This window comes from Piliocolobus tephrosceles, chromosome 14 (assembly GCF_002776525.5).
Source record: "Piliocolobus tephrosceles isolate RC106 chromosome 14, ASM277652v3, whole genome shotgun sequence".
NCBI classification, from domain to species: Eukaryota; Metazoa; Chordata; class Mammalia; order Primates; family Cercopithecidae; genus Piliocolobus; species Piliocolobus tephrosceles.
The window spans coordinates 5567844-5594670 of record NC_045447.1 but is presented as its reverse complement, the minus strand read 5'-3'; the positions used below and the strand labels follow the sequence as shown (position 1 = coordinate 5594670).

Sequence of the window (26827 nt, the reverse complement as noted above, 5' to 3'; positions counted from 1 at the left end):
GAGCTCAATCCCTGGGCAGGGGGAAGGGGGTCCTCCGGGGTCCCAGCTCGCTGTCCTTTTTCTGGACAGGCAGTTCCTCGGCCACCTGGCAGGGCCGCGTTGCCTGGCAACGGCGGGGTCCTTCCTGGCTCGGCGGCGCTCGGGGCCTGAGGGGAGAAAACCGCCGCGGAGGGCGCTGGGGGTGGCGGCGGCGGTCCGGGAGGTGGCCGCGCGACTGAGACGCGGGTTTGGAGCGCCAGGGCGTCCCATCTCTGCACCTGAGAGAAGATGAACACGGCCGACCAGGCCCGGGTGGGGCCCGCGGACGACGGGCCTGCGCCACCCGGAGAGGAGGAGGGAGAGGGGGGCGGCGAGGCGGGCGGGAAGGAGCCAGCAGCGGACGCGGCCCCGGGGCCCAGCGCTGCATTCCGCCTCATGGTGACTCGGCGGGAGCCGGCCGTGAAGCTGCAGTATGCGGTGAGCGGCCTGGAACCGCTGGCTTGGTCGGAGGACCACCGCGTGTCTGTGTCCACGGCCCGCAGCATCGCTGTGCTGGAGCTCATCTGCGACGTGCACAACCCGGGCCAGGACCTGGTTATCCACCGCACCTCGGTGCCCGCCCCTCTCAACAGCTGTCTCCTCAAAGTAAGTCATCCCTCGCCATCCCTAGAGTCTTCGCTTGTCCCCCTCTCGCGGCCGCGCCATCCATCCCAGGGGAATCCGGTCCCACACTCGGTGCGGGGATTTCCCTCTTCGCGCCGAGCGCTGGGGATTTATTAAGCAGCCAGGGTTGCCACCGCTTAAAAAAAGAAAAAAGAAAAGCTCTACAGCTGTCTGCACCCTGTTTCCCCGGGTCACCCGCCGCCCCAAACACAGGTACACACCCGGGGGCTTCCCGGAGTTGAGTCCAGCCAACCCCTCCTTCGCCCCTGCGTGGGGCCCGCACATGGAGCGGGTTACTCGGTGGTGCTTTCTGAGACTCCACCCCCTGTAGATCCAACCCGGGGCCTGCCTCTGTCGTTGCTCCTATTGTTTGGGGCCGAGTTTCCGAGGTTCTTGGCTGGCTTTGTCTACTGTGTGTGCTCTCCTCTCGCGCCACTTTAGCTTCAGAAAAGAAAAACTGGTCCTATCCATAGTCTTAACTGTTTAAGTGACTTTATTGTGAATGGCCCTCGCCTCACCTTGGGCAAACGGGTAAATACTGGATCTCGGGGTTTGTACTCTAGTTTTTCTTCACTAGCCAAACATCTTTGGGATGTAGAATGAAAATAAAGACTCGAAACAACTGCGTATCTTAAACTGCAAGCGCAAAGTCAAGTAGTAAGCCATAGCTTTCCTTTTAGTTGCTTAGAGGTGTAAAAACTTTACATATATCCTTGATAGAGGTGTACACTTACGTGTGATCTGTCAAAGTGTATATTCATACATTCAATAGATATTTGAATACCACTGTGCTTTGTGCTGCCCCGTGCTCCGGAAATAAAGCAGTGTGCAAAATAGAGCCCCTGCCCTCATGAAGCTTACATTCTTTGGCAAGTCAAGCACAAATGATAAGGTCCTGTCAGGTAGTGATAAGCATTATAAAGATGTGTATCCACACACAGAGAACATGTTGATATGTTCGTAAACTCTTATTCTGTACAGCCATTTAAAATATGAGTCATTAGCTATAGGTAGGGTGATGGATCACTTTGTAGCATACTTAATTCAAGTTTCAAACAGCTTGTTGTTAGATTATTCGTCAGCTTGTATGACTAAGCTTTCTCTAAGATCTTGAAGAGGATGTGAACACATTTGTTCAAGTGTAAACAAATCAGATAGACAGATGCAACCCTATGAAATTGAGAATTACAAAAGGAGGAAGGCAGAAGAAAGGTGATTTAAAAGGTGTTATCTTCTGCTGAAAAGGCACTTAACTGTGTCCAAGGATATTCATACGCACATCACCTCAAGGAAAGTATGTATGTCAGTATGGTAGAGATCGAATACCTTAGCAGAGAGAATGTAAAGAAAGGAGGGAATAGTAAGAGGAGAGACTTTTATGGGGCAGGTCATCTGGTGGTGACTCTGCAGCAGTCCCAAAGAAGGTAGTGTTTGGTTTGTAAGAGGAAGGAAGGAAAGGGCATTCCGGGTGGTGGGAATGAGGCATTCATCCCATGTGCATACACGTTTAAGTCATGAACATCATTTACTATTGTTTGTATAATGACGGATCAGTACATGAGCTCAAATAGGTTTTCTAGAGTCAGAGAAAGTAAGATGAGGCCAGTTGTGAACTTGGAAGGTTGGTATGAGGAAGTTGGCTTCAATCTAGGAAGCCTTTAAGATGTTGTTAACAGTTTCATTAGCATAGAGTGACCTGCTTTGGTTCAGGAACATTGCTGGATAGAGGCAAGAAGATGATTGCTGGGATGAGTGTAAAATAGAAGTTAAGAGATTGGGCTTTGGCACAAGATAGGCCTATCTATAAAAGGGGGATAACGAAACCCTGTTTAGGCTTTTTGGAAGATTAAATTAAACATACGTAATCACTTGGCCCAATTCTTGGCACACTGTAAATGCTCAAGGTGAGAATATAATGCAGTTATACAGGTATGAAGGAGTAGGAGTCTGGATTAATATTGTGGTTGTGGACTGTCATTTTGCCTCACTTGACATTTAACACAACTACTACCTAGTAACAGGAAATCCTTATACAGCTGTCTTATAGTTGACAAATGGCTTCAACGAAATTAATTAGTAACATCTTCCCCTTCTGTACTGTGGGTTTTTTTTTTTATGAACATCACATAAACCATCAGTCCTTTTGCAGTCTTTTTAGACTGATTGAAGTGAGTGAATGCTGAATTGTCCCTGCAGTTCTACAAGAGCCCTCTGTGGGTTAAAACTCTTGTGTGATGGTAGCAATGTAAAGAAGTCTGTATTAGCTCTTTGATGATACAGACTCCACCCATTGGCAGTCTGTGGATTTAAATCTGCTCGGTGCTGCGCAGCATGCCTTCGGTCTAACCTAAACGGTGGACAGTCTGCAGCGCAGATCACACTTTTAGTGTAGCATTGTTAGAAAGCTAGGTACTAAACACCTTTGAAGCTTTTGCTCTATGATTCTGTTATTTAGATTATGAATTTGCAGGAAAATCTGCAGTTATGTAATAGTTCAGACATTAATTATCAGCTGTTTTATAAGATTGGTATGAAGGTGAACAGTATAAATCTGAAAAGCAATGAAATAGTGATTTAAGAATGTCAGAATTGTTTTTCCCATTGGACTATTGATTTAGTGACTCATCTAGTGAGTCATTTGTGTGTAGTTCCAAATTCTGATAATATATATGTACCGAATTGTATTGCGCATCAATTGTTAGGAGCCTTAGAAAGTATTAACTTCATCTGCTACATTAAGTTAAATAACTGTTCCTGGCTTTGAACTCTATTACCTGTCCTCAAGAAGCTTACTGTCTAAAAGCTTCAAGTGAACTTTTGTCAGGTGCTTACAAAGTGCCTAACAGTTGGTATTAAAAGTATTTGCCATTAAAAGTAATGGTGAAAACTGCAATTACTTTTGAATAGTATTAGTGGTCAACTGGAAACTGGATGGTGTACAATTAAATGATTGGCTGTGGGCAGGCCCCTGGGAGCTGGACTTTTAAGTATACTCCTTGAGCATTTGAGTACTTGATTTGTTAACAGTTTCGTGATAGGGAGAGTTGGAGGGAGGTGCAGTAGTCTCGTTGAAACTAATATGTCAGAAATTGCTACACAAAACCCTAAGACTTTTTCCTACTGGTGAAGATCTGTGCTGCTCTCCATCCTGTCAAGAATTCTTCCCACGTGAGTAGGACCAAGGGTTGCTTGAGCTTCCTTTATTTCATCCCGTGCCGCTGCTTTGGGTTACCAATCCTGTGAGTTTACTTCTACAGTAGCTTTTATTTGTAGCAAATTTAACCTATTCTAAGGTTCACAGTATTAAATACTTAGTTCACAGTATTAAAGGATTTGATGAACAATTTTATGTCTACCTTTCATTTGGTACACAACTTTATGTCTACCTTGCATTTTTGCATACTTTTATTAGCATTAAAAATCTTATTAACATTTACTTGAGGCTGAGTGCTGTGGTTCACGCCTGTAATCTGAACACTTTGGAAGGCCACGGCAGGAGGATTGCTTGAGCCCAGGAGTTAAAGACCAGCCTGGGCAACACAGGGACACCGCATCTCTACAAAAAAATTTAAAAATTAGCCAGGCATGATGGTGTGCACCTGTGGTCCTAGCTACTGAGGAGGCTGAGGTGAAAGGATTGCTTGACCCCAGGAGGTTGAGGCTGCAGTGAACTGTAGTCACGCCAGTGCACTCCAGCCTGGGTGACAGAGAGAGACTCCCAAAAGGTTTTCTAAGTTAATTCTCAGAGTATATTAACAATTATCATAGGTAACTTTATTGAGCATTTAATATATGCGTTGATATATTGACTTATTTAGCCTCTCTAACTTTATGGGACATGTATTAGTCTCATTTATAAATGAGGAAATTAAGGTCAGAAGGTTTAAGCAGTTTGCGCACACAGCTGGTGTGTAGCAGAGCCAGCATTTGAACCCAGATAGTCTGGCATCATAGCACAGATTTTCAGTTATTATGCTGTGCTTCATTATGTCATCTCACAAATTTTATCTACCTGTAGAAAGCACCAGGCTTTGATTAGCATTATTTTATTTCCAAGCCAGCCACCTACACCTCATTTAATTGGCATTTTCAGTCTGTGATTCTCCAGCAAGTTTCATAGTGTATCCAAGAGACTACTTTAAAATGCCTTCCTAAAATCAAGATACAGTGCCTGAAACACCATTCCCAAAGTATTCTACATACTTTGGGATAATAAATGGTAAAGGGTAATAACTGTCCTCCCTCCAAAGGCTCTTGTTGTTTAAAAAGGAAAAAAAGTTTGGCTTCCTGTGGCTCAGTAGGTCTTTATAGTAGTTCCCTGGCCAAGGCATTTAGTGTCCTCCTGTCACTTCTTAAGGGAAAATGACGTATAATATATAGTATTTCCAAAGCTTGTTTGGCCATAGAACTGTTTTTCAAGGGACAATTAAAGAGAGTAGTGTACTGTGAAACACACTGTAGGAAAAGTTAGTTCTCTGTTTTGTGGACAATTTTCTATTTACATTTCATTTTATTTGCTTATCTATTATTAGCAGAAAAGAGAATAAGAATAGATTATTCCTGTTATCCTTTGCTTCTTTCTTTCTTTGGTTTTTTGAGACAGAGCCTCACTCGGTCGCCCAGGCCGGAGTGCAGTGGCGCAATCTCTGCTCACTGCAAGTTCCACCTCCAGGGTTCACGCCATTCTCCTGCCTCAGCCTCCTGAGTAGCTGGGATTACAGGCACCCACCACCAAGCCCGGCTAATTTTTTTGTATTTTTAGAAGAGACGGGGTTTCACACTATTAGCCAGGATGGTCTCAGTCTCCTGACCTCGTGATCCACCCGCCTTGGCCTCCCAAAGTGCTGAGATTATAGGCATAAGCCCGGCCATCCTTTGCTTGTTTCTAATCATCATTCCTGTCTGCACAAACTATTCGTTTGTTTGTACATTGAGGAATTTTTTGTTAGGCTTAATGGTCTGTAGGTTTTGTTATTTATTTACCATTTGGGGGATTTTTTTTTTCTTTCTTTCTTGCAGAGCCTGGCTCCATCACCCAGGCTGGAGTGCAGTGGTGCAATCTCGGCTCACTCCAACCGCTGCCTCCCAGGTTCAAGCACTTCTCCTGCCTCAGCCTCCTGAGTAGCTGGGGTTACAGGTGCCCACCACCATGCCTGGCTAATTTTTTGATATTTTTAGTAGAGATGGGGCCTCACTATGTTGCCCAGGCTGGTCTCAAACTTTGTCTCCAGTGATCCACCCACCTCGGTCTCCCAAAGTCCTGGGATTACAGGTGTGAGCCACCACGCCCAGCCATGGGGGATTTTTTTTAACTCTTTGTTGCTCTCTAATTTTCTGATATGTCCCTGGTTGTCCAGACTTCATCTAGGATGTGGTCAGTGGTTCTGCGTTATTGTCTTTCAAGTGCTTTCTGTGTCCTGGAGGGTAATTCCTCTAGGCTTGAAAACTTAAACTCATTCAAAGTGACTTTTATTATATCCATGTGTGTCTTAGGCTGGAATTTCCTTTTAATCATGTTCTACCCTTTCCAATTTAAAGGTCAGCCTCTTTGAAAAAGGAAATTGACACTAAAAAAGAATTGAAGGATTCTTTTTCTTTTATCCATTTCTCTAAAGACAGTGGATAAAGTCCTTCCTTCCTCCTGCTTCCAACATAACAAAAAATTTTTTGGCTAATCTCTGCTCTTTTTGGCTTCAGCCTTCCTATTTTTTTATGGTTCTGAACCACTTTCTTTTGGTCATTTATCTCTTCATCCATCTTTGATGTCCCTTTAAAATCTTATTAAAGAGCTCACAGCTGGGCGTGGTGGCTCGCACCTGTAATCCCAGCACTTTGGGAGGCTGAGGCAGGTGGATCACTCGAGGTCAGGAGTTCGAGACCAGCCTGACCAACATGGTGAAACCCTGTCTCTACTAAAAATACAAAAATTAGCTGGGTGTGGTGGTGCACACTTATAATCCCAGTCACTTGGGAGGCTGAGGCAGGAGAATCACTTGAACCCTGGAGGCGGGATTTGAAGTGAGCCAAGATTGTGCCACTGCACTGCAGCCCGAGCGACAGAATATCTTACTGTCCAATGCATGTTACGAACTTGGAGGAGGGAGAGATGAATGAAAGCTTGAACGACCTCAGAAGGCCTTAGAGGGAGAATTAGATCTGGTAGGATAGATGGGATTTATATAGGGAGAACTAGGCAAGGGAGCCAGGGAAAGCCGAGGTGGGAGTGTTCAGGAATGGCAACTAGAATAGTCTGATTAGAGTGAACATTATTCTGTAGAAATAGTAAACAAAGCAGTTGGGGTTGGCTCTCGCCATTATTTGTGAATGAAATTTCAGATAAAGGACCTAAAGGTGGCATTTGTATTGCAAAGATACTGTAAAAATCTAAATATCAATTTGTATCAAAGATATATATAGACACATATTTTCATAATTTTTTTTTTTGAGATGGAGTCTCGCTCTGTCATCCAGGCTGGAGTGCAGTGACACGATCTCAGCTCACTGCAACCTCCAACTCCCAAGTTCACGCCGTTCTCCTGCCTCAGCCTCCCGAGTAGTTGGGACTACAAGCGCCCACCACCACACCGGGCTAATTTTTTATATTTTTAGTAGAGACGGGGTTTCACCATGTTAGCCAGGATGGTCTCGATCTCCTGACCTTGTGATCCGCCTGCCTCGGCCTCCCAGAGTGCTGGGATTACAGGTGTGAGCCACCGCACCAGGCCTTATTTTCATAAATTTGTTAACACCTTTTTTGTTTTGTGACTAGCTCAAATAAATGCTGTATTGAATCTTAAGAATCAAGTACATTTCTGTTGGATATATTAATTCTAAGAAGAATATGAGAACCAGGCTATGAATAATGACACTTATTCTGACATTTTTTAAAAATTGCCATCTCCTAAACACTCATCTGATAGTTTTTATATCTCTTATTTTCAGGTTGGCTCAAAAACAGAAGTTGCTGAGTGCAAGGAGAAATTCGCCGCCTCCAAGGACCCCACGGTCAGTCAGACTTTCATGTTGGATAGAGTGTTCAACCCTGAGGGGAAGGCTTTACCACCAATGAGAGGATTCAAGTACACCAGCTGGTCTCCCATGGGTTGTGATGCTAATGGCAGGTGCCTCTTGGCAGCACTGACCATGGACAATCGCCTGACCATCCAGGCAAATCTCAACAGATTGCAATGGGTCCAGCTGGTCGACCTGACTGAGATCTATGGAGAACGTCTTTATGAGACCAGTTACAGGCTCTCTAAAACTGAAGCCCCAGAAGGAAATCTCGGGGATTTTGCTGAGTTTCAGAGGAGACACAGCATGCAGACCCCAGTCAGAATGGAGTGGTCGGGCATCTGTACCACTCAGCAGGTCAAGCATAACAACGAATGCCGGGATGTTGGCAGTGTGCTCCTGGCCGTCCTCTTTGAAAATGGTAATATCGCCGTGTGGCAGTTTCAGCTGCCCTTTGTAGGAAAGGAATCCATCTCTTCATGCAACACGATTGAGTCAGGAATCACCTCTCCCAGTGTATTGTTTTGGTGGGAATATGAGCACAATAATCGAAAAATGAGTGGCCTTATTGTGGGGAGTGCTTTTGGACCCATAAAAATTCTTCCTGTCAATCTCAAAGCAGTCAAAGGCTATTTCACTTTAAGGCAGCCTGTTATCTTGTGGAAAGAAATGGACCAGTTACCTGTGCACAGCATCAAATGTGTACCACTTTATCATCCTTACCAGAAGTGTAGTTGCAGCTTAGTAGTGGCTGCAAGAGGTTCTTATGTATTTTGGTGTCTTCTTCTGATCTCCAAAGCAGGGCTGAATGTTCACAATTCCCATGTCACAGGCCTTCACTCACTGCCGATTGTCTCCATGACTGCAGACAAACAGAATGGAACAGTCTATACTTGCTCCAGTGATGGAAAGGTGAGGCAGCTGATTCCCATTTTCACAGATGTTGCATTGAAGTTTGAACACCAGTTGATTAAACTCTCAGATGTGTTTGGCTCAGTGAGGACTCATGGGATAGCAGTGAGCCCCTGCGGTGCGTACCTGGCCATCATTACCACTGAGGGTATGGTCAACGGCCTCCACCCCGTTAACAAAAACTACCAGGTCCAGTTTGTTACTCTCAAAACCTTTGAAGAGGCAGCTGCTCAGCTCCTGGAATCTTCAGTTCAAAACCTTTTTAAGCAGGTAGATTTAATAGACCTAGTACGCTGGAAGATTTTAAAAGATAAACATATCCCTCAATTTTTACAAGAAGCTTTGGAAAAAAAGATTGAAAGCAGTGGAGTCACCTATTTTTGGCGTTTTAAGCTTTTCCTCCTGAGGATTTTATATCAGTCAATGCAGAAAACCCCTTCAGAAGCCTTGTGGAAACCCACCCATGAGGACTCAAAAATCTTACTAGTGGATTCACCTGGGATGGGCAATGCTGACGATGAACAGCAGGAAGAAGGAACTTCTTCCAAACAGGTGGTGAAGCAAGGCCTGCAGGAGAGGAGCAAGGAAGGAGATGTAGAGGAGCCCACCGATGACTCGCTCCCCCCGACTGGAGATGCTGGAGGCCGCGAGCCAATGGAAGAGAAACTCCTGGAAATCCAAGGGAAAATCGAAGCTGTGGAGATGCACTTGACCAGGGAACACATGAAGCGAGTCTTAGGAGAAGTGTATCTGCACACCTGGATCACAGAAAACACTAGCATCCCCACCCGAGGACTCTGTAACTTTTTAATGTCTGATGAAGAGTATGATGACAGAACAGCACGGGTAGGTGTTTACTAACAGAAACTCTGAAATTGTAAAGTCTGCTTTCTTCATGAGAAAGAAATGACCTAAATTCAGTTCCTGAAGATCAGCTTTTGCTTTGACATTTTTTAGGTAATTGATTTACATGAGGTGCAGGGGAATAAATAGGAAATGTGGATTAATGCAGAGGATGAATTCATAGCATGCAAAGAATATTTTGATTCTTCTTCACACTGGCCTTAATAGATATGCAGAGTTTGCAGGATGAGCTTTCCAGACTGGATTAGCTCAAAGAGACTGCATTTAGCTGAGTAGTATGTGATGGGCAGTCATGGCCATAGAAATATGGTGCCCATGCTCCCTGCCCTTCCTCTTTTACAAAAGTTTTGTAGGGGAGGAGTGTAGTGACATGTTTTCCGTTTGATAGGATTTAAGGATATCTTAACATTTAGTCAAGAAAGACATGTAAAGTAAATGAATCATTACTCATGTCTCATTTTTACAAAAACTGAGCACAATCTTTATTTTGGTAACAGAACAATCATAGTGTTATCCAGAATGTATTCTATAGAATTTAAGTTGCTTAACGGAACACGGGGGTTCCCAGTGCATGTTACCATTCTAAGGGTTCTGAGAATTCCTACAGAAAAGAAACCGATACCTTTGTGTAGTTCAGTATTACTCAAACTTCCTGATCGCAGAATCTTTCTTGCAGCTAATAGCTGCTAAAATCCTGAAGAACTCGTGTTCCAGGAAATATACTGTATTCTGAAATACTCAAAACCACAAATATCTGTGTTCCTTTTTATTTCAAAGATTGATACTTACTGACTAATGTCTTAAAATATTAATTGAAGGCAGTATCTTTGTTCATAATGTTAAGCCATTCACAATCACTTCTTGCATTTTCTTGTTGGAAAGAATGTGTATGTTTGTGTACGCACATTTGCCTTTGAAATTATTGCTCATAGAATGTTTGCAGTGGTCTTAAGAGTATTAAGATGCACTGTTCATGTAAATGACTTTTCTTCTTTAAAAGTTAACTTTTGGGGCTGGGCGTGGTGGCTCACGCCTGTAATCCCAGCACTTTGGGAGGCTGAGGAGGGTGGATCACAAGGTCAGGAGTTTGAGACCAGCCTAGCCAACATGGTGAAACCCCATCTCTACTAAAAATAAAAATTAGCCAGGCATGGTGGCGGGTGCCTGTAATCCCAGCTACTTGGGAGGCTGAGGCAGGAGAATCGCTTGAACCTGGGAGGCGAAGGTTGCAGTGAGCTGAGAGTATGCCATTGCACAACCGACAAGAGCAAAACCCCATCTCAAAAAAAAAAAAAAAGGTTTTTTGTTTTGTTTTGTTTTGAGAGTCTCACGCTGTCCCCCCAGGCTGGAGTGCAGTGGCACGATCTCGGCTCACTGCAAGCTCCACCTCCCAGGTTCACACCATTCTCCTGCCTCAGCCTCCTGAGTAACTGGGACTACAGGCGCCTGCCACCTCGCCCGGCTAGTTTTTTGTATTTTTAGTAGAGACAGGGTTTCACTGTGTTAGCCAGGATGGTCTCAATCTCCTGACCTCGTGATCCGCCCATCTCAGCCTCCCAAAGTGCTGCAAAGTGCTGGGATTACAGGCTTGAGCCACTGCGCCCGGCTGGTTTTTTTTTTTCTTTGACAGAATCTCTCTCTGTTGCCCAGGCTGGAGTGCAGTGGCGCTATCTCAGCTCACTGCAAGCTCCACCTCCCGGGTTCATGCCATTCTCCTGCCTCAGCCTCCTGAGTAACTGGGACTACAGGCACCCGCCACCTCACCCGGCTAGTTTTTTGTATTTTTTATAGTAGAAATGGGGTTTCGCCGTGTTAGCCAGGATGGTCTCGATCTGACTTTGTGATCTGCCTGCCTCTCCCTCCCAAAGTGCTAGGATTACAGGCATGAGCCACCGTGCCCTGCCAAAAAAACTTAATTTTTAAACGTTGTTTCATTGTGTTCCAAATTGTCTAGAAGAGTATTCTGGTTATCACAATGCCATGGGACCTAGTTAGGTTTATTATAAGAGTCAGTGAAAAATTAGCAAAAACATGTTAGAAAGTACTAGAGGTTGGGTGTGTAATGATTTAGAATAATTGTCCAGGTACTCCATGAGCCCGGGAAGCTACATTTAGCATGGTGATGTGATTCCAACAGAGCCAGTTTAAAAACCAGAAGATTACACACCCATCCCTGTCTATAGTAACTGAGTTTATTGAAGACCATGCATTCCTGTCTTAAAAATCCAACTGTATGCATAAAATGAAGACTTTTTAAACCCAGGATGTTGATTTATTAGTAGTTATAAATTACTTTGGAGATTATCAGCCTAGTATGCTGGTACAGTTAAACTAGCACTTTTAAACCTTTTTTCATTATCTCTTCCCCCAGAGCATTTGTAGACATTTTTTTGGAATTGCCCCTGCCCATGAAGTTTTAATACCACAGATGTATTTTGTGTGTCCGTTTATGTACTGTGTGCATATCTTTGTATATGTAAAAAGAGTAAGAACTTTTTGTCCCCCAAGAACTAATGTTTGCTGCTTTGGAAGGACTATTACTCCCATTGAGAATGTGTGAGTCAGAGTAACACAGTTAAGAATTGAGCTTGCCAAGGTCAAGGCTACTGAGAACAAATAGCAGTCTTTCCTTATGTAAAATTGAGGTATATCTGGGCTGAGTGCAATGGTCACACCTGTGACCTCAGCACTTTGGGAGGCCAGGGTATGAGGATGGCTTGAGCCCAGGAAGGAATTCAAGGCCAGCCTGAGCAACATAGCGAGACCCTGTCTCTACATAAAGTGAAGGAGAAAAAAAAAAAATTATCCTGGTGTGGTGGCACAAGCCTGTAGTCCTAGCTACTTGGGAGGCTGAAGGGGGTGCCATGTTCGCACCACTGCACTCTAGCCACGGCAACAGCGAGACCTTGTCTTAAAAAGAAAATAGACGTGCATCTGTATGGGAGGAGTTCTGAGTGGTTTTTGTCACTGTATCATTATCAGGATGTTTGGCTTGTCTAGAAAAGCAGAGTGAGCCTGGGCGCGGTGGCTCACGCCTGTAATCCCAACACTTTGGGAGGCTGAGCTGGGCAGATCACGAGGTCAGGAGATCGAGAGCATCCTGGCTAACACGGTGAAACCCCTTCTCTACTAAAACAACAAAAAAGTAGCCAGACCCTGTAGTCCCAGCTACTCGGGAGGCTGAGGCAGGAGAATGGCATGAACCCAGGAGATGGAGCTGGCTGTGAGCCAAGATCACGCCAGCCTGGGTGACAAAGTGAGACTCTGTCTCAAAAAAAAAAAAAAGAAAAGAAAAACATAATGAGTTTGGTCATCCTTGCTGTAAGGGACCATATGTTAGAATTCTTAAGACTGAAAAGAAAAAAGGCCAAAAATTAATGGGATTTAAATTTGTAGGGTATATGCAGAAGAGGTAAGATACTGGGTTTACCAACTTCTGAGCTAGTAAGACACCCTTTGAAACTTAAGTGAACTAATTTTAGGCCGGGCCCGTGGCTCAAGCCTGTAATCCCAGCACTTTGGGAGGCCGAGGCGGGCGGATCACGAGGTCAGGAGATCGAAACCATCCTGGCTAACACGGTGAAACCCCATCTCTACTAAAAAAAATACAAAAAACTAGCCGGGCAAGGTGGCGGGCGCCTGTAGTCCCAGCTACTTGGGAGGCTGAGGCAGGAGAATGGCGTAAACCCGGGAGGCAGAGCTTGCAGTGAGCTGAGATCAGGCCGCTGCACTCCAGCCTAGGTGGCAGAGCGAGACTCCGTCTCAGGAAAAAAAAAAGAAACTTAAGTGAACTAATTTTAGTGAATTAATCCAAAATCTTGTGGATTCATTTATAAGAAGCAGAAATGGATTGAGAACTGGAAGGGCACTATCACTAGTAAGAGAAGACAACTCTTGAGGGTTGTGTATCCCAGCCTCCAAATTACATATCCAGTGAAGTTTAAAAAAAACAAAAAAAAACATGAACTGGATTCAAGTTTTTTTCAGACTTTTATGTTTAAACAGTATAATCTTTTTTTTTTTTTTTCTTCAGATGGAGTCTCACTCTGTCACCCAGGCTAATGTGCAGTGGCGCAACCTCCGCTCACGGGCTCAGGCAGATCCTTCTGCCTCAGCCTCCTGAGTAGCTGGGATTACAGGTGTGCGCCACCACGCCCAGCTAATTTTTCTATTTTTAGTAGACATGGGGTTTCACCATGTTGGCCACCTGGTCTCGAACTCCTGATCTCAAGTGATCCACCCACCTTGGCCTCCCAAAGTGCAGGGATTACAGGCATGAGCCACTGTGCCCAGCCAAGATTGTAATCTTAATAAAGCACAGAAAAGCAAAACTGAAGCCAAGAAAGGCCTAGAGTCTGCCGTTACCTCTCTCACTCCCAGCTTCTTGCTCCTATAGTAGGTCTTGCCGTGCCTCGGTGGGGTCAGCTTGTCTTAGATTGCAGTCTACTGGACTATGTTGGCCATGGGTCTTTGGGCCATCAGAAGGGGAAATTATTTTTTAATCCTGATGATCTTTTTACTTTGTAAGCCTTTCTTTTAAAATAGACATTTGTACAGTTCTACATAAGAGAGCAGTATTCCACATAATATTTTGCCTATAGAGATTATGCTTTTTCTTCTTAAAGTCAAAACATTATAAATAATAGCTAAATACTTTGTCTTCTAATAGAACTCTGAAATCCTTGTCCCAGAAGCAACGAAAACAAGGCCAAGTAATAAAATTTTGGTTTTCAGAACAGTTTTCTCCTTAGTGGTTACACCCTGTTGCCACAGAGTACCTGAATAAATGTATTTTATTTAGCTAGGTGACACAGGTTGAAACTCTAGTTCATTTATTTTCCAGACAGTATAATCAGACTATTTGGCAATGCAGATCCCCTGTCTTTTGTGAAATACTGCTCTTTGCTCTTTTTTGTTTATTATTTTTTAATTTTCCCTTCGTGTTGTCGGCTTTTTCTTCAGGAAATCCTGCACTTACACTAAACTTTGCTGACTACTTTGTCTTACTAGGTGCTGATTGGACATATCTCAAAGAAGATGAACAAACAGACTTTCCCTGAGCACTGTAGTTTGTGTAAAGAGATCTTGCCATTCACAGATCGCAAACAGGCAGTCTGTTCCAATGGCCACATTTGGCTCCGGTAAGCTATTTTGAAAGTTCCTACTTCTGCTCGTTTTTCAGTTTTGTGTAGCACAAACTACTGTATGTGACAGAATAGCAACTTTATGCCAGTTATCTGTTGCCCTTGCCAGTTTGTTGGAGAAAAGCTGCTATTACAAAGCCTGATGTCAGCTTTTTTCATCAGTATCACTCAAGCAAGTTGGCCTTTAAAGACAGTTTTTTACTGCTTAATATATAGGAGTTTTCTTATTTTATTTGTTCAGTTTCATAATTGAACAAATTATGCCTCCTCTTCCTAGCCTCATTCTAAGACCTTGGTGTGTCCTCATGTTACTGGTCCTGTGGGCTGCATTTGACACAATTACTCCCTCCTTGAAGCACTTTCATCACCTGCCTTCTGGGACACAGCAACCCTGGTTTTCTTCCTGTCTCTGACTCTTCATTCTCAGTTGACTTTGCTGACAGGCACCTCAGCTGTCCGTCTTTCGCCTGTTTTTCTTCTCTTTGCACTTTCCTGGGGCAGTTGCTTATCATCTGCACAATGATGATTTAAACTTAGAGCTTTTGCCTGGATCTCTCCCCCTAAGTCTAGGCTTAAGTATCTAACTGCCTGCTCAGTACCTCTATTTGGATGTTTAATAGGCATTTCAAATTGGAATCCAACCTTTTGTTACTACCTCTGCAGCCCTGGTCTAAAACACCATCATCTCTTGCCCAGATTATTATACCTGTAGTTACTTTCCATCTGGTCTTCCCGCTTCCATCCTTGCCCCTCCAGTCTGTTCTCATTACAGTCAGGATAGTGATTGTGTCAAAACTTTGTCACTGGCTACTTGTTTCTGATGAGTAAAACTAAAACCCTCTCAGTGATCCACAAGACGCCACACAGCCTGAGGCCCCTTCTTCCCTTTGTCCTCCTGCTGACCTTGTCTGCTGTGTTTCTCCATCTTGTTCGCTTCACTCCAGGCAGACTGGCTTCATTCCTCAGGTACGTGAGGCATCCCTCCACCTCAGGACATCTACACTGGCTGATTCCTCTACCCAGGATGTTTCTCCAGCAGATGTCCACATGGCTTCCTCCGGTGTCCCTTTATCAGTTAGGCCTTCCTGGCTACCATTCCTAAAATTGTAACACCCCACCGACATACCTTGCCCTCCCAATGTTTTGCATCCTCCTTCCTTGCTTTATTATTTTCCTCTTTAATAATTATCACTATTTAATATATTTTTTCCTTGTCCTTCCTCTAGAATAGAAAGCTCTATGAAGACAGGAACTTTTATGTTTTGTTCATAGCTATTTCTAGAACAATGCCTAGTGCATGGTGGGCACTAAATTTTTTAATTTTTAATTTTAATTTTAATTTTATTTTATTTTATTTTCGAGACAGGGTCTTTCTGTGTCGCCCAGGCTGGAGTGCAGTGGCGCAATCTTGGCTCACTGCGACCTTTGCTTCCTGGGTTCAAGCGATTCTCCCACCTCAGCCTCCCCGGTAGCTGGAACTACAGGCATGCACCACCACACCCAGCTAATTATTTTTTGTATTTTTGGTAGAGACAGGGTTTCACCATGTTGACCAGGCTGGTCTTGAACTCCTGGGCTCAAGTGATCCACCTACCTTGGCCTCCCAAAGTGCTGGAACTACAGGCGTGAGCCACTGCACCCAGCCAAATTTTTAACAAGATTGTGCTACACATACCATATTAACTCACCAGTTCTGTTATCAAAATGTATGGACATTTTTCTACATCAGTACAAAGATAACATTCTTTCTTTTTTTTGGGGGGGGGTGAAACAGCATTTATTGAGTGTAAAGTACCCCAGCCCCATGGGGAAGAAAATTCCAAGAACGGGGAATCATACAGATTAAATACCCACTGTGCATTCACACTCTCACACACACGCGCACACACCACGCACACATCCACGCTCCAACAGTGACAAATCAAACACCTGCTTTCCCCCAGCCCGCGGGACAGCTGGTAGGAGGCGGTTCAGCGGTTCAGAGGTGGGGCTCCAGGATGGGTTCTAATAGCAGCAGCCTTGTCCCTCCCTGCCCCCTGCCCTGCCCCAGGGGTCAAAGGGAGCTGGGCGGGGCGCCTAGGAGGTTGGTGGCAACTCTTCCCCACTCTGCCGCAGACGCTTCTTGGCTCTGATCTCATTCATAGCCTCTTCAATGGAGCGTGTGTCCCTCTTATTGGCCACGGGCACTAGGGGCAGAGAGGTGGGTAGGGAGGACCTAGAAACCCGTCCCTCAGCCTCCACTGCCCTCCCACCACATCCTATGCTCCTCTCCCAGCCACCCCCGGCCGCACTGTGGCCTCACCACAGCCGTAGGTTTTATTGGCCTGCAGCATGTGGGCTGCGTCTTTCGCTGCTCCCTTGCCAATGAGGTGGCTGTACTTGTCCTTGTAGTCGCTAGCACGGCTCACCACCACGGGCCCCTGCTGGGCGGCCTCCTCCTCCTGCCTCTGAGCCAGCTCCTTCAGCTTCCGCTTCTCCTCAGCCTTCTGGGGATCCCATTCCTCTCCACGACGGTAGGAGTCTAGCTCTTCATCTGAGGGTGCAAACTCCTTTTTGAAGATCATGACATAGCAACAGTCATCATCTTCCCCAAAGGAGAAGGATGTCAGGCCAGCCACTTCCACTACATCATGTAGTATGCTCCTCTCGATCTTGTTCATTGGCTGAAACTTTTTCTTGATCTGCCCACTGTCTTGAATGAAATCTGATACCTCCTTCTCCATCCTTTTACGAAACTCCACTTTCTGTTGTTTCTCTTGCTCTTGTAGTTTCTTCAGGCGGGCAGCCTGTTCTCGGGCCTTGCGCCGAGTCTCCTGGTCACCGAGGCTGGGTGGCTTCTCCATGGAGCTCAGGATGGAGCCCAGTAGGTCCGCCATCTTGGGAGTAAAGATAACATTCTTAATGGCTATAGAGGTTTCCATTGTACAGATGTTTCATAGTTTACCCCCTTATTGATAATTTGTTCTTTTTCCAATTTGTATTGCATTCCTACAGTTTTGTGTTTTTTGAGATGGAGAGATGAAGTCTCACTATGTTGCCCATGGTGGACTTGAACTCCTGGGCTCCAGTGATCCTCCTGCCTCAGCCTCCTGAGTAGCCAGGACTTTGTGCATGTACCACCACGCCTGGCTCCTACACTTTTTCTAATTTTTGACCATTCAGACTTTTTAAGAGGGAAGAATAGGAAATAAACTTGTAGTGTATTTTAGGTTAGTAATAAAAGTAAAAACATTTATTGAGCACTATTAATATGCCAGGCACAGTCTAAGCTGTACACATGTATTAAGTTACTATATTATGCTGGTTGTGAAAATAAGTTGGTAGGAGTACAGGCATGTGCCATTGCACCTGGCTTTCTGTTGGTTAAGACTGGGTGTAACTACTGTCTTTAAGACTCTGACAGTACATTGGGGAAAACCCTGACGAATATTGAAGGCAAAATTAATGGTGCAAAAAGAGACGGGATACTAACCAATGTTCACAGGTTCAATTCCATCCAAAGATTTATCATTGAGCCTCTACCAGGGCCAGGCAAATAAGGATAGGTGGGATGTATTTTCGCAACAACCATGCATGGGGAGCATCATGATGACTTTTGTTTTTATAGATGAGGAGATTGGGGCCTGGGGAAGTTAAATGATGTGCCTAAGTCACAATGGTGGTTTGTGGCATAGCTCAGAACTTGACATTCTGGCTCCAGAAGCCACATGTGTAAGCATTACACATTAATGTCTCCTAGATGGGTTTTTTCAGGAAAATTGTTTTCATTTTTACTGACTAAAGTTACGGCTGAAATACCTCAGTATGGTTTCTCTAGGTGAGAACCAGTGCTTGCTGTCACTCAGATGTAATCTTTCTTCCTAGATATCCATGTCTTTACTCAAGGTATACCTGCTTGGAGTCCCTTCCCTTAACCTCCTCCTCTGTATTTTCTGCTCCTTAGTTGCTCACCTGAAAACTGTTATCTTTTGGGGAACCTTCCCTGCAACCCGGATGTACTCTTACCCATCTCGTTGCATCCCACCTATCCTTATTTGCCTGGCGCTGGTAGATAGTCAATGAATAATCCTTGGATGGAATTGAACCTGTGAACATTGGTTAGTGTCCTGTCGTTTTTTTGCACCATTAATTTTGCCTTCGATATTCTTCAGGGTTTTCCCCAGTGTACTGTCAGAGTCTTAAAGACAGTGATTATACCTAATCTTAACTAATAGAAAGCTGGGCACAGTGGCACATGCCTGTAATCCCAGCTACTTGGGAGGCTTAGGCAGAGGATCACTTGAGCCCAGGAGTTCAAGGTCAGGCTGGGCAACATAATGAGACCCTGTCTGAAAACAACAGCAACAACTAAAAAACCTAAGGAATAATTCTCAATATAATACATGATCAGTTTTTAAAAAACATATCAAGAATTTAAAGTGCAGTCAGGTATGGACAGACTAAATTCTTTTCTGATGCTCAAACAGGAAAAAAAGCTGCAATCTACCTAGATTAGAACCTTTATGTCTCTTTGCTAAGCACGGAACATAGGTTTGGCCAGCTTAGCACGGAGCATAGGTTTGGCCAGCTTTGGTGCACAGGGGGTACATTGTTGCGTGAATGTTATCATCCTTTCAGTTGGTTAATGTGTAGTTTTATGATAACTCTCTGTGATGGAGAAGCACCAGTTTCTGAGTGTTAGTAGAGGAAACCCTCTCCCTTGCCAATACAGTCTGTCTTCTTTCAGGTGCTTCTTAACCTACCAGTCCTGCCAGAGTTTGATATATAGAAGGTGTTTGCTCCATGACAGCATTGCCCGGCATCCAGCTCCAGAAGGTGAATGCTTTCCCTTACTTGGGAGGGTGGGTGGGTGGAGCATGCTGGCAGCGGGCCAGCACCCCAGAATAACAGTTTAAGTCACACTCTACATGTCTTGATGTTGCGCTGTCGGGGATAGGGGGTGGGAGCAGGCTCCTGCTGCTCTTTACAGTGTTACCATGAAGCCACAGTTAACTAAAACATGGCCATTGGAATATGTCATATTGAAGTGCATACTGCATTTAGTATGTGAGTTAAGTGTGTCTGCAGTTGCTATTCTGTCACTGCAAACAAATTACTCATGCCAAAAAATGTCAGAGTTTGTTTCAGTAGATGACATAGATTATATTTGAATGTAAACTCTGTAGATGATACTGTATACGAAGACAACATCATTGAACCAGTAATAGGATATTCACTTGGAGTTGTTCTTCCAGTAGCCATGATGGGTTTTTCCTGGTTGGTCTATGTGCTCTTTCCTGATAGCTCCAATGTCATCCATTTCTGAGATAACTACCTGGAAATAAGATTGTAGAGTGGGCAGGAATTAGTGATTTAATGATGCCAGTGTCAGATTTTGTCCTGACGTTAATAATGCACTCTAACCAAGTGAGCTAACTAGATACAGAATATACAATTATATATGCATTTTGGGGGGAATATTCTGTTCTCAGCTGAAACAAACAGCATTCTATATAAAACTACATACATTCTTGAGTTTTGCTCTAAACTGGCAGAAGCTCTCTAATTCTCGTAAGTAGGTATATTGATACCTTGTGTTCTGTTGTAGCTTTTTATTAGGGAAACTACAATCATACACAAAAGGAAAGAGAAGAGTATAATAGACCCCTGTGTGCCCATCACTTCGGAAATTACCAACTCATGGCCTTTTCTGTTTCATGTCTAGTTCCCTCACCCACCTCCCTCCTCCTGATGGATTATTTTGAAACACATTTTTGGGAACTTTTAAATTTTTGCTGCAATTGATGATTGATACGCTGCCTAGGCGGGAAATCTGGGAGAGACTGAAACTTTAAATCATGCCCATTGACTTTGAGTCTAACCATTTAGAGCTTTTGGGAAGAATGAGAAGCTACTGGATCTAGAAAAGCATTGGAGTAGAGCTTTTCGTGGATGAAAGAGGAGGAGGATTTGACCAGTGTTGCCACATTTTTATTTCTCAAGAGCATAGCATTTTCATATTACTGTAATTTTATGAGAGAATATTTTAACATTAACAGTGTATGAAGAACACATTCTCGGAATACAGTCCTTTCTTTAAATTGAATAAATTTAGCTTTATGAAACATTCTTCATTACCCTTATTTTCCTGTTTCATCACACTTTGTGAACCACAAGTTTAGTCCAGCCTCACTTGGAATGTTGGAAACCGAAGCCCAAAGAAGTGAAGTGCTTTGTCTAGGGATGTGTAGCTGATTCATTGCAGAATTGGGACCAGAATGCCCATCTCTCAATGCTGCAGTCCGGTGTTCATCCCTTCTGACTGCCTTTTCCAAAGCTAATAGTTGATACCACTTGTCTTCCTTTTGCAGATCCCGACTGGATTAAGAGGTTACTGCAAAGCCCCTGCCCTTTCTGTGATTCTCCTGTCTTCTAAATAATCAGTGACAGGAGGATGGAAGGGCTGATGAACTCTGCCATGGAAAACTTCCTCCAGCCTGAAGAGAAGGATGCACTGGAGGAAGCCTGACCCTCACGAGTGGAGAGAAGTCCTTGGTGATTGTAAAGAGGGCCCCTGGAGCTCATTTCTGAAGGGCACTCTCCATCTCCAGGGACTAACAGATGTCCTTTGAAATGGCTGGACTCAGAGAGTTGGAGTTGTTTTGAGATGAGCATTAGCCCCAGCTTTGTAACCAATGAGGAACACTTACTTAAGTATCTTGACAGAAGCAATTTGAACACAATGTCCTGTAATTTCTAGGAACAGAATGGTCTTTTCTAGAGAACTTGGATAAGGACCTTGCTGGGTTGAGTTACGTTTTAATTCTTACTTTGGTCTGGAACTGCCTTCTGGCTCCAGACTTAAATTGCTTGGTCCGTGGCATCTGATGTACCAACAGAGATTAAAAGTGTGTAAAGCAACACATGGGCTGATGTTTTGTTCTCAGAAAATAGCTGCTGGTCTGCATCCCTCCATTCTTGTTTTTTATGCATATGGAAAACATTTTCCTAAAACTATATTCTCAAGTTGAAGCCAAGACTAAAATTTAATGTGTCAAATGATCTGGTAACTATTATAATGAGTAATTGTGACTTATTTTCATTCTCTCCCGTGTCATCAGGTTTCCTGACCCAACTCCTTAATCCGTATAAAGATGTCAAATACTGTAGTTTACCCAAGCCACAGCCCTGCTTCAGACTTAACTGTGGTAGCCTAGATGAGCTATTTGTACAGAGAGGAAAAAAAGATATTTTCCTCTTTTAGTAATAAAACGTTTAGTATTTTTAATGTTGACATTTCCAGATGTTTCATTGAGTATCCAGGGTTCTGTCTGGAGACTTCTAGAGAGGGACAGCTCAGAAGTAGGGCCCTTGAGCTCGGGTGCCGTAAGCTTGTGCAATTCAGTTGAACAGAGCCTGGCAGTGTCTCTCCTCTGCACACAGCCCCTTGATATTTGGAATCCAGGTTCTGTGCCCACCCCTACTCACCCAGTGGTCTGTTAAGATGTCCCAGATGGGGCCGGGTGTGGTGGCTCAGGCCTGTAATCCCGGCACGTTGGGAGACCAAGGCAGGCAGATCACAAGGTCAGGAGTTCAAGACCAGCCTGACCAACATGGTGAAACCCTGTCTCTACTAAAAATACAAAAATTAGCCAGGCGTGGTGGTGCGCACCTGTAATCCCAGCACTTTGGTAGGCTGAATCAGACGGGTCACTTGAGGCACTATGGTGAGACCCCATCTACTAAAAATACAAAAGTTAGCCTGGCATGGTGGCGCATGCTTGTAATCCCAGCTACTCAGGAGACTGAGGCAGGAGCACTGAACCCAGGAGGCAGAAGCTGCAGTCAGCTGAGATGGTACTTAGATGATAACCATAGCGGCAACCTCGCCCCTTCACCCCCCATTGATAGGTAGTGAGCCCTTGGAGGCACTTCTAAACAATCCGCTCGGAAATGTCTTCTGTTTCCTATTCAAACTGCTGTTTTGTCTCCTATGTTTAATCTTGTATTTGCTATTCTGCTTATTTTTTCTCATTTTGGTGGTAATTTCAAGAAGAATGTTTATCCACTATTGATTTTCAAGAAAGAAACCGAGCACCATTGAAATCATGAGAAACAGAATTCAGAACATTGTGTGGTTGAAGTCATTTGTGTCTGCAGCTATTTTTTCCACTTTACAATAAATAAGTAAAAATTAAGATCATGTCAAAAAATTATTGCAGTTTTAATCATTATGGCATAGTTTCCCTCCTCCCCCCTCACCTGCATTAGAATCCGTGGAGATTTGTTCTTACTGGGAATTTTGGGCTGCTGCCATTTAAAACTTAGGGTTTTATTTAAAGCAGTTGTGCATTTTTGAGAAAATTTATTGGGAGTAACTAGAGAGGATCTCCCAATTTTTTTGTATGTCTCTATAGGAGTAAACATGGCAACAGGTTTTCTAGAACGTAGACTCACTGCAGGGACTGGACCCAGTGGCATTGTTAAGACCCTAAAATCGAGCCACCACCTGCCTGCCCCAAGTTTCCAAACACTCAGTTGGAAGGCCTTTGCCTGCCCTTGTCCCCGTCCCACACCCATGGAGGTTAAGCTACAGAGCTGGGGAAACAGGAGATTTTGAGTTAATGGCAGCCTCACAAATAGTGCTTCTGAATTTCTCAGAGTCAGCATACCTCATGAGAGGGTGTTGCTTGGTGCACCTTGGAAAAGTGAGAATGGCACCAGAAGATTTTAATTGCCTCTTGCAGTTCAAACTTAGATACCTACACCTCTGTACCTTCCTAAAATTTGCCTGATCTTATTTGGTAGATTTCAAGTTGCTTTCAGCTGTGACCATAATAACTGAGGAACTGGAGACATAGTGGAAGTGCTATTGCCGCACTGCATTTAAAGTACAGGAGCAAAGATTCTATACAATTAGACCCTTTAAGCTGCAACATGGTTGCATTTTGGGAGTCTGATATCCACATATGTCTCACATTTTCTCTGCCTGGGGTTAATTTGTTCCTATTATTCTAGATAAGAAATTGATAGCTTGTTATGCTTGATATTCATTCTGAAATCCTTACGTGTCCACCAGGCAGACTTCAAGCAATCTCTACCTACTATTACATCTGCCAAAACTACCAATTATTTTTCAACGTCAGAAGTTATTAGAGCCACTGGCAAAGCTCATGGTTGAACGTGACATTTTTCTGCTTTTCCAAGAAGTTTCTGAGAATGTTAATGTTGAAGTATGCAGGCTGGACTTAGCAAGTTTAACACATTAATTAGGTTAAAAGGCAACGATTAAATATTTCAGTTATTTTGTAATTATAATGGTATCAAATAAGATGCAAAAGAAGTTGATGCTTATTGGTGCTTGCTAAGAGAATGACAATACTAGGTCTGTGAGCGTCTTTCCCCTGCAGCAGTTACACTGCCTCAGAGTTGGGTGAATTACTGCAATTCCTGAAATGGAACCAGGAATTAGGGTCACTGGTTGATTGGCACGGGATCTTTCCATCCTTTCTGCTCCTGACCTCTCTCTCTTGCCTTTCCTTCCCCCAGATGCCCTCTTGGTTTCCATTCCTTTAGTTCTCTCTGCTTTAGAACACAGAGCTAACAGACTACATGTTGGAAAGAAAAATGGATTAATGGTCAAATTTCTAAAAGCTCAATTGTGTAGTGGGTCTCACTTCCTAGAAGAAATTATTGGTAATATTTCTTTCTAAAGGTAATAGTATTATTTATATCTGGTTTTCTTCAAAACTTAACTATAATTTCCTTGTCAGGGTGCTCAGTAGCTCTTGGTTTGACTTCGGGCTAAGGAATGTGAAATTTTAGCTCCTTCCCACCACCTGTTTCCGCTCACTCCCACCCCCAGCCAATATTCTTCTTCATAAGCAAAAATTATACTTAAGCTAAACTGAATGGGTTATATTCTAAGTAAGTACAGACAGCAAATAGGCAGACAAATACAGTAATGTCTTTACAATTAGCCCACCACGGACTGTTCTGAGTCTCTGCATGGTTTCCATAAATGATTATGATGTATCTTTATGTTCTTTCCCTGCTCTTCTGTGCTCTGGAGTTTAGCAATTCAGTGAGACTGGGGAGTGTCTCAAGAATGGAACCTTTGCCCTCAAGGTTGGGTCATCAAAAATCCCACTAAAGGATCTAACTGATGAATTGTTTTTATTTTCGCCGTTAGTGCAAGTATCAACTGGCAGCCTCAAACAGTTTTAGACTATGTCTCAGGTCTCTCATACTTAGAACTGCTCTTTCTTGAAGCTAAAAGAGGTTTTTGGAGTAAAGATCTGCTGTTCAACCTAGTATAGAGCATGTGAAATGGAATTCAGCCAAACTCCAAGAATATGGAGTTGCTTCTAGTTATCTAAAGTAGTACAGAATCACTATCCTGATGAAAAGTGGGGTTTTTCAGAAGATTGTAAACTCATTTCCATGGCACAGGTAGAAATCATTATCAGGACTTGTTAGCCAGTTCATGTCTCATTGATAGAATGCAGCCTGCCATCTGCATCGATGGTTTAAGATGGTGCTGTTTTTGAAAACTTGCTGTGGAAATAAATTTGACAGAGGAATAGTTATTTGCAAAGCTGTCCTAGAAAGAGGTTAACTCTTTTGGTATATGGATATTTCTCCTCCAACACCTTTAATTAGGTGGTTCAGCTTATCTTGTATTTTCTGAGTCGTAACTGTACTCTAGGGCCAAGACCTACTATAAAATCTGGAATCCTGATGAGAGAGTTGTTTAGATCAATATTATATGCTTTGCCAACATAATCGAAGAAGGTATTCATTCTTTCTGGATTTAAGAAGAGTTGACAAAAGTGTAAGATTATATTCTCATGCTGAAATAAGGTATAGGCTAAGTGAAATACTGTAAATGGGTTGGGTAGAATTAAACTTTAGAGCTCTAAATATTATGCTTATTTTTAAAGTAAAAAGTTGCCTCACTGTCATGAAATCCTGTTACTTCCATAAAAAAAATCCTGTAAAATGGTCAAACTGGACAATGTAAGAGATAATGATGGTTTTGAGGCATTTCATACTTTATCGGTTTACATTTGGCTAACAGACTGGTAGGTAAGGTTTAGGGTTCTCTCCACTAATGGAAAATTAAATGCAAAATGTCCGAAGAATTATGTTGTTTTCAAGGCTTTGACTCAGATTTGTACTTTGATGTATGAAAGTGAATATCAAACTTGTTTATACAGAAAAGACTATATAGAAAAATCCATGTTGGTTATAGTGATACATGTTTTATGTTTACCCAATGCCTGTACTAAATCTTGTGCTTGGCTTTGAATGATATATGTGTTTACATATGACTTTTTTTTTTTTTTGAAATAAAAAGAACAGTCATCTAAAAACGTAAGGTTTTGGAAAGGAGATGCTTTTTCAATTCTTACCATGAGGTGGAATGTTTTATAGAATTTTGGTGTTAAAAATAAAAATTTAATAACAATGCATTTTGCTTGGAATACTTCCCAATCCAGAAAAGTTGGTGACTTCTCTCCATTGTATATATGTACATAGTTTTCATTATTAGATTGTAAGCTCCTCAAGGGCAGGAATTGTTTTATCTTCGTTGTTCCTGCAGCACCTAATGTAAAGTGCCTTGCACAGGGTAGGTGCTCATGACGTGTAGAATGAGTGAGTAACTTCCTGCCTCATAAATGTGGTTCACTTCCCCTGTGTTCAACACTACAAAGCTACTCATGCCAGAAGAGGGCAGAGTTCTTTCTTGGGTTTGAACTGGCTTTTTTGGGTTGAATCAGACCATTCCACATCCTTAGCACTACTTAACCTTCTTTTCCTGAAGACTACATATCAGTGTCCTGCGTTTTTAATCTAATATTACAGCTGCGGTTTCTAGGAAAATTTTGAAGTGGAGAAGATTATGGAGAAAATGAAATGGAGATTTGGGGCGGGTGGTTTGTCAGTATATTGCCCTGTGGGGTAATCGTGTTTTAGTTATTACTTGTTAAAAAGGTAACAGAACCTCTGTTTCTTTACCAAGTCGCTGGTTGGCCATTTCTCCAATTAACGAACTACCGTTGGTTTTAGCTCTTTCTCATTTTGAATTCCCTTCAATTGCTTCCATGATTCTAGAACTTAGAGTCTAATACAGTTGCTGTGAATATTTAGTGCTGTACATAATGGCAGTTTTGTAAATGTGAAATAACCTTGAATATGTTGTGGTTTGTATACAGGGCCATTCGTAGTGTTATTTTGGCCACTTTTTTATTCAAAATAAATAATTATTTGTA

General features: G+C 43.2%; 2 protein-coding genes across 2 annotated transcripts; one reads left to right on the top strand and one right to left on the bottom strand.

The window, feature by feature from the left end:
• On the top strand, nucleotides 1-26827 carry GTF3C4 (general transcription factor IIIC subunit 4). The gene is made up of 5 exons (XM_023188964.1): nucleotides 1-624; nucleotides 7585-9411; nucleotides 14440-14570; nucleotides 19300-19388; nucleotides 20924-26827. Exons 1-5 carry the CDS (start codon nucleotides 268-270, stop codon nucleotides 20986-20988), a joined length of 2469 nt encoding a protein of 822 aa, XP_023044732.1. The 5' UTR covers nucleotides 1-267; the 3' UTR covers nucleotides 20989-26827.
• Nucleotides 16337-17454, bottom strand: LOC111523971 (sperm-associated antigen 7-like). Its single transcript, XM_023188966.2, has 2 exons — nucleotides 16876-17454; nucleotides 16337-16759 (listed from the first exon to the last, which is right to left on the bottom strand). Exons 1-2 carry the CDS (start codon nucleotides 17447-17449, stop codon nucleotides 16650-16652), a joined length of 684 nt encoding a protein of 227 aa, XP_023044734.1. The 5' UTR covers nucleotides 17450-17454; the 3' UTR covers nucleotides 16337-16649.

Coding starts and splice junctions, on each gene's coding strand:
- GTF3C4 (XM_023188964.1), top strand. CDS start 268: ATGAACACGGCCGACCAGGCCCGGGTGGGGCCCGCGGACGACGGGCCT. Junction 625..7,584: donor TCAACAGCTGTCTCCTCAAA/GTAAGTCATCCC, acceptor TCTTATTTTCAG/GTTGGCTCAAAAACAGAAGT. Junction 9,412..14,439: donor ATGATGACAGAACAGCACGG/GTAGGTGTTTAC, acceptor TTGTCTTACTAG/GTGCTGATTGGACATATCTC.
- LOC111523971 (XM_023188966.2), bottom strand. CDS start 17,449: ATGGCGGACCTACTGGGCTCCATCCTGAGCTCCATGGAGAAGCCACCC. Junction 16,760..16,875: donor CAATAAAACCTACGGCTGTG/GTGAGGCCACAG, acceptor CTCTGCCCCTAG/TGCCCGTGGCCAATAAGAGG.